Source organism: Camellia sinensis, chromosome 10, assembly GCF_055761805.1.
Source record: "Camellia sinensis isolate YWXY chromosome 10, ASM5576180v1, whole genome shotgun sequence".
NCBI classification, from domain to species: domain Eukaryota; kingdom Viridiplantae; phylum Streptophyta; class Magnoliopsida; order Ericales; family Theaceae; genus Camellia; species Camellia sinensis.
Genome location: NC_138970.1, coordinates 59,446,051 through 59,456,084, shown reverse-complemented (window position 1 = coordinate 59,456,084; position 10,034 = coordinate 59,446,051). Strand labels below are relative to the sequence as shown.

The window sequence follows — 10,034 nt, the reverse complement described above, 5'->3', positions numbered from 1 at the left end:
ACTAGACTCCTAATAAAACACTAATTCCAAAATAGTAGAGGTAAAAATTTAAGAATTCCTAAAATCTTGTCCTACATCAATTCTTTTCCAATCAAAACTAATAAATATCAACAGTTAGGCTTCAAAAAAATTCCCAGAATAAGATTTCACAGAACAATAAATCATGGACAATTACAGACAGTGAGAATTTACAAGATGGGACAATGTGATAAGTTGATCAAGAAGTTGATCTTAGTTAAGTACATTGATCATAAAAAGATTACAGATCTCTTCTGCTTGTTACATTCTATTGCAGTGCACTTTCATAGACCGGCAATTACAGTTACTTTCTTCACGTAATCTTACAAAGATATATACATGCAAGGGGGGAGAACCGCAAAAATACAAAGGAACAGAGCAGAAATACTAACGAAGTGGTCAAAAAAGGAAACATCATACATGCCTTGTTAACCTCAAATTGCATAGAGTTTCTTATAGTCATTGCTCAGAATTTCTGTATCTGACATTGCTGACATGGACAATGATAGTGATCTGCTACTCCTGGATGATCTGTGGATGCTCCTCAAATTGGAAGCCTCAATTCGGTGCATAATCACCCAATAACACATTGTTCCCAATGTCGTTGACATGAAAACTGTACCAATAACTGTCACTCCAATTGCCAACCACCTCTCGTTTCCTACAACAATGAAAGACAGGGAAAGAAAAGCCGCTGACAAGAGCACGCAAGCCAACCACATGAGCTTGTTAATGACAGACATCATTTGCTTCTTTGCCTTCCTGTCTACAACTACAACTGATGTTTGAAAGACTACAACAGCCAATGATATGAAGAGCGCAAGCGAGTCAAATATGAAAAAAAGAATGAACGGGGCTTTTGGAGCAACATTTGCTTCTCCTAGAGAGAATCCAGGGGGAAGATTTGTGGGGTCGCTGGCATACTGGCCAGGGACAACAAAAATAGCAGCGAAGGCAACAGAAGCAATGAGAACAGCAACAACTGTGGTGGAGTTGATGGCATTGTTAAGCCCTTCCGCTTGCATTTTGTTAAGCCTCTTGGCTATACCTTGTACACCCCTTCGTGCTTGGCGTGTGTGCTTAAGCTGGTCGTGTACCTCATGTTTGATCTCACTTACAGTTTGCTTTAATTCCCTCGCTGTATTTGTTGTAGGTGTGGACTTCATGGATTTTGCATTCAGGACTCCATGTTCCTGTAGGATAATTGCAATCTCTGAGTGCCCCATTTTCTCAGCAATGTCAAGAGCGGTTTCTCCTGATCTGTTGATGGCTTGTTTATCGATTCCCTTGCGATTCAGTAGTGCCTGAACAATCTGCAGAATAGCACGAGGATAACCACAACGAGTTCCAACTTTATAAAGCGATTGAATCTTTTTAAGCATCTCTAGTTCTTCAGCTATTGCCATGAGATTGGGCTTATGACAAGCACATTTCACTCCATTACACTCCAAATTGGAATAATGGATTCGTTGGAAATGTTGGAGTTCCCTGATCCTTCAAGTTTGCTTAGATGCAGAGTTCATATCAGATTTTTTATGGACACTAAAGTACAAGAAACTATAGTATTAAAGTATAGATTTTGTTTGAAGCCACTTCCAAAAATTTAAGAGAATAGGTCATTATCTTATTGTTATTTCTTATTTATGATTGAAGAGATTTTATTGTCTTATTTAGTATTTAATTAAGGTAGTTTTTGTTTGAATTGGCCGTTATGTGTTAGGTTTATTGAGGATAAAAAATAAGTATCGAGAATTTCTTTTCTATTAGGGTTGAGATTTATTTTATTTGAACGGAGTGTTCCTTTTCTGTTACATTATTTCTGTTCTCTGGCATTCCTTCGTCATTAACATTTATCTAAACAGAATTCTCTGAATAACCATAACATAAACCCAAGACTAATTTCTCTAAAGGCATCTCCAAAAGTGTTTATAAAAAACCCTTTTTAGTCTTTAGAGCAAATGTGTGATGCTTTTCTACTGGGTATTTTATTTATAGTGGTATTATATGGATTTTTCAGCATTCAAAGGCCAAAACTGAGTTATTTACCTGTGCACGACCCTTTCGGGTTGCTATATGCAGTGGAGTGTTGCCTTTGCTGTCAAACATCGTTATCAAATCAGCATTGAACTCAATAAGCTCATCAACCACCTTAACACTCTGTCCCTTAACCGCCATGTGAAGAGCCATCTGCCCCTTCTTATCATTCCTCAATGCAATTCCTGGTTCTTTTCTCAATAGGGCCTTTACAACCTCCAAATGCCCATTTCTTGCTGAAGAATGCAAGGCAGTTTTGCCGTTGCTTCTTGTAATGGTGGCCAGGCTACTGTTTTTTTCTAACAAGAAATTGACCGCCTCGATATGGCCTTGTGCTGCAGCACTGTGCAATGCCGTGGTGTTTGATTGATCAAATGTCATTGAAAGATCATGATGGGTCTCCATGAGGACTTTCAATATCTCTGCAACATGTTAAGATAATAAATTTATGAGAACATTTAAACCCTGATAATGATTTATATATCAGCAATGAATGATATGTCAAAACACAGAAGCAAGTGAAATGATAAAATTAGGCAAAACTCAAACAGTTATATGTTACCTGGAACATGGATCGTTCCGGTTTGTGCGACAAGAACAGGAATGTGGTTCACTACATGCTCTAAAATGTAGCAACACTTTTATATGAGCATTATGACCCATTTTGACCTTTTTCTAGTCAAAACTTAACCCACCTTACATTTTAGCTCATTATATTTGATTTTTATTTGTAAGAATCTTTAAGAAATTATATTGGAAACAACTTTTGAGATCACTTTGGATCACTAAAATTATTGTGTTTATTGTTTTGGAACGTTAGTGTACCATGCTTCGGTACATGCGTTCAAAAATGGAATTCATTAGGATATTAGCATTTCCTAGTAGCACTCGTACTTACACCGATTTTTGTAAATATTGTCACAACAAGCAATCACCAACCATCCTACTTATTCCCAAATGTTTTATGCATTGAATTACATGCAAAATAAGATTGAATTAAATTTCTTCAAATTAAAAATAAAAATAAAAAAGGCAACCAAGTGCATGAGGCTTAGTGGGGTCTAGAAAAGACAAGATGTATGCAGTTTAACACTCATTTCTCCAAATAAAAGAGTGAAATTTCTCTAATTTCTTCAGAATGCCATGGAACATGTTTAAACAATGTTGAAATTTGACAAAACAAAGATATCACAAATGATGGGAAAACATTGACATTCTTTATAATTTATACTTACCCAAGTCTCCTTGCTTGGCAGCAATGTGGAAAGCATCATACCCATTTTTAGCTTTGATACCAGCAGATGCAATATCATAATATTTCATCATCTCCTTCACCAAATCAACATAACCATATTCAGCAGCAACATAAAGGGCCGTTTCACCGGATTGATTCTGCTCAGACAACAACTCCTTCAACTCTTCATCTCCATTTATAGTGAGTAATTCCAAAACCACCTCCAAATTCCCTGCTCTTGCAGCCGAATGCAAAGTCTTGTCGCCTCGTTTCCCTGTTAACTGCTTCGTCATCTTCTTCCTCCGGAAGCTCTGTTGCCTCGATGGACCCTCCATGAAACTCAATTTCACCAAAAAAAATCCCCTTCTATATCAATGGTAAACCTAGATCAAAATTCACTCATTACACCTCTTAAGTATCAATTTGTGTATCAATTGAGAGAAGATGGTTGAGATGTAACTATCTTCAAGAGAAACATGAGAGTTTGATTTCTGATACCCAAATGTCAAATTTTGACATTATAAGCATACAAAATGTATATTGCCTTCACATTAACACCAAAAATCGATTCTCTACTATTCAGTCTACACTTCTTCAATCATTAACTGCAAAACTTTCAACCCAAAAAAAGTGGAAAAATGGAAAGTGTTTTTAGTGTTTCAAACTTGGAAGTTTGAACTATATCGCGTTCAAACAAATTGGAACTATATAGTACTATTGAAGAAAAGAATAAAGAAAAGGGTAAATGGGTATCATCGCTAAGATCAAAAGTCAACAACAAAGAAAAAAAGATATGAGAAATTTATATATATATATTCACCTGGGTTTTGAAGATCAGTAGCTTTTCAATCACTCAATCCACAGTTGAATAAGTAGATATGATAAGCATATGAGAAACATGAGGGTTTGATTTCTGATACCCAAATGTCAAATTCTGACATCACAAGCATACAAATGTACATTCAGTCTACAGTATTCAATCATTATCTCCATGGAAAAAAATGGACCAAAAGACAAAACTGCAAAATTTTCAACCAAAAACAAAACGAGTAAAAACATGGAAACTACATAAAATAAACCTAATAAAGAAAAAAAAAAGAATAGCAAAAAGGGAAAATGGGTATCATCCATAAGATCAAAACTCAACAGTAAAGCATGTCAAAATTCATGAGCAGTTTATGTATATTCACCTGGGTTTTGAAGATCAGTAATCCTTCTCAGTACCGTTCTTTGTAGCTACCATATAGGAATCAAACTCAGAAAGTGCAGAGTAATCTGCAGCAGAGCACAAAAGTGAGAAACAAAATTTTGTTTCTAAAAAGTCGTGGGTGGGGTGTTCAAGCAGTGAATTATCGTTAGAAAGTCAGTCAAGAAAAAAGGGTTTCGTCCAGGACCTCTACCACCACTTTTGATAAAAACAAAATTAGATTCCAAAAGTTGGGTGATTGCCAATATATAGCAAAATTTATTAAAATGTGATGGGCTTCAAATTATAATATGAGGGGTTGTTCGAGATGACTTAAATAAGTGTATTTTTTATTTTTTTATGAAAAGATATGTAGAAAAATAGAGAAGTGATGTAATAAAAAAAATAAAAAGATGAATTATTTAGAAATTTTCAAACTTGACCTAAATATATTGTGTCATAGTTTTAATAACTTGAAAAGAAACCATGAATTATAACTTAAAATTATAATTAATTTTACTTAAATTGTAACTCTGCATATTATATCATAGTTAAAATGAATGCGAATCATGCACACTTTTTTAAAAACATAAGTAAAAGTATTGTGAAGTATATGATATGATAATTAGTATTATGTGACTTGCCTTCAATCAAAGTTACCCAAATTAATAGTTTTTTACATATATATATATATATATATATACACACACTATATATTAAGTAAAAGAAGATTTTTAATTCTCAATGTCTGTGGGAGTTTTAATATGTCAATCTTAATTTTTTAATTTTTTGTTTTTTAAAAAAAAAATTAATCTCAGCATTTATTAACTTTTCTCAATCCACAAGACTTTTTGACTTCTCTCATAATTACTGCAGTCCTTTTTTCAAAACAAATAATTTGTATATTAAAAAAAATTTAAAACAAATATAAATATAAATATCTATATCTATCTATTTGTTTATATCTATCTCTAACCCACAAGTTTAATGGGAGTTCCAATATCTGAACCTTAATTTCTTAATTTTTTTGATTGTTTTTGAAAAAAAAAAACCTTAACACTTATTAAATTCTTCCAAATCTTTTTAACTTCTCTAATACACACAATTTTTTTAACTTTTCCCATACTTTTGCAAATAGTGAGTCTCATTTTTATTTTTTTCTTCTTGACTTCTCACTTCTATATTTTTAACTTCAGTGACCACGTATGCAAACAGTAAATCTTCTTTTTATTTTCTCCTTCTTGATTTTTCCTTTTGTTTACTGTTTTAATATTGTAGTTAGATAACGCATAAAAATATTTGTGATTTGTCTAGCGAATAAAAAATTATAATTTAATTTTTTAATATGATTGAAGTTAGATAAATATAAACCCTCACAAAGAGAAAATGTGATTATAGTTAGTTGAATGATTCTTTTTTTTAATGTGATTGTAGTTAGTTTAATAGTTCTTTTTTTCATTTATTTATTTTATTATGGAAAAAATGTGATGTGATTGTAATTTGTTCAATGACTCTTTTTTTAATATGATTGTTGTAATTAGTTCAATAGTTTTTTTTTTAATGTTATTTAATCTTTTCATTTATTATTTTAATTTTATTTTTGATTTTTTAATATGATTGAAGTTAGATAAATATATACCCTCACAAAGAGAAAAATGTGATTATAATTAGTTGAATGATTTTATTTTTTTTTTAATGTGATTGTAGTTAGTTTAATAGTTCTTTTTTTTTCATTTATTTATTTTATTATGGGAAAAATGTGATGTGATTGTAGTTTGTTTAATGACTATTTTTTTTAATATGATTGTTGTAGTTAGTTCAATATTTTTTTTTAATGTTATTTAATCTTTTTATTTACTATTTTAATTTTATTTTTAATATGATTGAAATTAGATAAACATAAACACTCACAAAGAAAAAAAATGTGGTTGTAGTCAGTTCAATGGTTCTTTTTTTTTTTAATGTGATTCACTACGCCAAAACAGGGCATTAACGGCGGTTTTTTTAACGGCAGTTTTCGTTACCGCCGTTAAAGATACTATTAACAGCGGTAGTGAAACCGCCGTTAATACCGCTGTTAATGTATCTTTAACGGCGATTTTTTTTACCGCCGTTTAAAAAACTGCCACTAAAACCCTCTTTTAACGGCGATAACGAAACTGCCACTAAAGCCCTCTCATTACCGCCGTTAATGACGGCAGTCTTTGCCGGCGGAACTCCAGCATGTGGTGACCACGCGCGGCCAGAGGCTGAATATGACCATCTACAATAAAGCAAAAGTAATGTTTAAATATTTATTTAGGGAATATATTTCATATAAAGTGGCTGTGGTGTAGTGGTTGGTGTGCATTGATTAAAGGTCACAGGTTCAAAACTTGAGGGGTGCAAGAAGAGAGAATTATTTTTTAAAAAATGTGAACTTATTTACAGCGGTAAAGAACCGCCGTTTTTGGTCCTATATTATTACCGTTTTTGATCGACTTTTAACAACGGTAATTTATTCTTTTACGACGGTTATACCTTTTCCGACACGCGTATAAATGACGGTCCTAAATTACCGCCGTTAAAGGCTTTAACGGCGGTTTCATATCCATTAACAGCGGTAAAAAACCGCCGCTATAGCGCAATTTTGGCGTAGTGATTGTAGTTAGACAACGGTTCATTTATTTATTTATTTATTTATTTATGGAAAAAATGTGATTTAATTGTAGTTTGTTCAATTGTTCTTTTTTTGAATGTGATTTAATCCTTTATTTACTGTTTTAATGGTTTTTTTTTTTTACAATTATTTATGAAAAAATATGATTGTAGTTAGATAGTATAAAAATATTTGTGATTTGATTTGATTTTTTGTCTGATTTGATTTTTAAAGTACCAATTATTGATAATGATTAGATTGTATTTTGAAAAAAAAATTGCAATTGATTTTTTTAGCTCACTGTGTTTTTTGAAAAAAAATTATTGTGTTTTTTTAACTATCAATTCACTTAATTTGTGATTTGATTTTTAACTCACTGTGTTTTTTGAAAAATAAAATGGATTGTACTCATTAGGGTCACATAATGTACCAATTATTGATGATGATTAGATTGTATTTTCACCAAAAAAAAATTGTAATTGATCTTTTTAATTCACTATGTTTTTTGAAAAATAAATTATTGTGTTTTTTAATTATCAATTGACTTAATTTGTAATTGATTTTTTTAATTATTGATAATGATTAGATAGCATTAAAAAAATTGTGATTTGCATGATTGAAACTATCTCCTTTTGTTTATAATTTGATTTTTTAATATAATTGAAGTTAGATAAACATAAATACTCATAAAAAGAAAAATGTGATTGTAATTTGTTCAATGATTCTGAATAATCTTTTTTATTTACTATTTTAATGGTTATTTTTTTCAATTATTATTTTTTATTATGAGAAAAATGTGATTGTAGTTAGATAGCATTAAAAAACATGTGATTTGTATGATTGAAGTTATCTCATTTTGTTTATAATTTGATTTTCCAATATGATTGAAATTAGATAAATATAAACACTCATAAAAAAAAAAATGTGATTGTAGTTTGTTCAATACTTCTAAATAATCTTCTTATTTACTATTTTAATGGCTCTTTTTTTCAATTATTTTTTTATTATGAGAAAAATATGATTATAGTTAGATAACATTAAAAAAATTGTGATTTGTATGATTAAAGTTATCTCTTTTTGTTTATAATTTGATTTTTTTAATATGATGGAAGTACGATAAACATAAACACTCATAAAAAAAAATGTGATTGTAATTTGTTCAATGGTTCTAAATATTCTTTTTATTTACTATTTCAATGGTTTTTTTTTAATTGTGATTTAATCATTTTATTTACTGTTTTAATGGTTCTTTTTTACAATTATTTTTTTTATTATGAAAAAAATATGATTGTAGTTAGATAGTATAAAAATATTTGTGATTTTTATGATTGAAGTTATCTCCTTTTTTTATTTGTATTTGGTCAAGCCAAAAAAAAATTATAATTTCATTTTTTAATATGATTCGAGTTAGATAAACATAAATACTCACAAAGAGAAAAATGTAATTGTAGTTAGTTCAACGGTTCTTTTTTTTTTTTTTAGTGTCATTGTAATTAGTTTAATGGTTCTTTTTTTTTCATTTATTTATTTTTATTATGGGAAAAATGTGATGTGATAGTAGTTTGTTCAACGGTTTTTTTTTTTTTTAATGTAATTGTAGTTAGTTTAATAATTCTTTTTTTTTTCATTTATTTATTTTTATTATGAGAAAAATGTAATGTGATTGCAGTTAAAAAATCAAATCATGCAAATCACAAATATTTGTGAAGTCAGATAAACATAAACACTCACAAAGAGAAAAATGTGATTGTAATTAGTTCAATGATTTTTTTTTTAATGTGATTGTATTGTAATTAGTTTAATGGTTATTTTTTTCATTAATTTTTTTATTATGGGAAAAATGTGATATAATTGTAGTTTGTTCAATGATTTTTTTTTTAAATGCGATTTAATCTTTTTATTTTCTATAGTTAGATAGCATGAAAATATTTGTGATTTGTATGATTGAAGTTATCTCCTTTTGTGTTTTTAATTTGGTCTAACCAAAAAAAAATTATAATTTGATTTTTTAATATGATCGAAATTAGATAAACATAAACACTCACAAAGAAAAAAATGTGATTATAATTAGTTCAATAGTTCTTTTTGTTTTTAATGTGATTGTAATTAATTTAATGTTTTTTTTTTCATTTATTGATTTTTTATTATGGGAAAAATGTGATGTGATTGTAATTTATTCAAAGGTTCTTTTTTTTAATGTGATTGTAGTTAGTTCAATGATTCTTTTTTTAATTTTTTTTATAATCACATTAAAAAAAAGACAGCATTTATTAACTTCTCTCAACCCACAAGACTTTTTGACTTCTCTCATAATTACTGCAATACTTTTTCCAAAACAAATAATCTATCTATCTATACTATACATTAAGCAAAAAGGGGTTTTTAACCTCCAAGGTCTGTGGGAGCTCAAATATCCTAATCTGAATTTTCTAAATTTTTTATTTTAAAAAAAAAACTCAGCATTTATTGATTTGGTCAAAATCCTCTGATCTGCATTTATTAACTTTTTTCAATCCACATGTCTTTCCACATGCCTGCATTTATTGATTTGGTTAAAATCTCCTGATCAACATTTAAAATCCCTTCATACAAATAATTATAGATACAACTCGTGCATAGTTATTGCAGTACCCTTTTTAACTTCTCTCATACAGTATGGTTAGTGATAAAATTGTTAAATTATTTTTATAAAAAATCTTAAAAAACATAATTTGTATATTAAAAAAATCTAAAATAAAAATAAATATCTATAATTATCCCGTGCTATATAGAAAAATGAATGAGACCTTTAAAAAGAGAGCTCTAAAGGAGCATTAAATTGTCTTTTTTCCCCTTATGTTTTGTCTTTTACCTCTTTTTTATTTTTTATTTTTATTTTATAGCAGCTCTAATTAGAGCTGCTTTAGCAAAACTGATACATATAT

General features: G+C 29.3%; 1 protein-coding gene across 6 annotated transcripts; it reads right to left on the bottom strand.

Annotated features, from left to right (window-relative positions):
* Positions 1–144: 144 nt before the first annotated feature.
* LOC114292385 (ankyrin repeat-containing protein At5g02620) lies at positions 145–5,067 on the bottom strand. Of its 6 annotated transcripts, none has more exons than XM_028236333.2 (5): positions 4,477–5,067; positions 4,107–4,220; positions 3,288–3,669; positions 2,065–2,474; positions 145–1,331 (listed from the first exon to the last, which is right to left on the bottom strand). In XM_028236333.2, the coding sequence occupies exons 3-5, from the start codon at positions 3,619–3,621 to the stop codon at positions 453–455; spliced, it is 1,623 nt and encodes a 540-aa protein (XP_028092134.2). In that variant the 5' UTR covers positions 3,622–3,669; positions 4,107–4,220; positions 4,477–5,067; the 3' UTR covers positions 145–452. The 6 variants fall into 6 exon arrangements, with proteins under 6 accessions (XP_028092134.2, XP_028092133.2, XP_082747601.1 ...); XM_028236332.2 differs by having other exon boundaries at positions 3,288–3,899; positions 4,107–4,305; positions 4,477–4,719; XM_082891475.1 differs by having other exon boundaries at positions 4,107–4,305; positions 4,477–4,711.
* Positions 5,068–10,034: the final 4,967 nt, after the last annotated feature.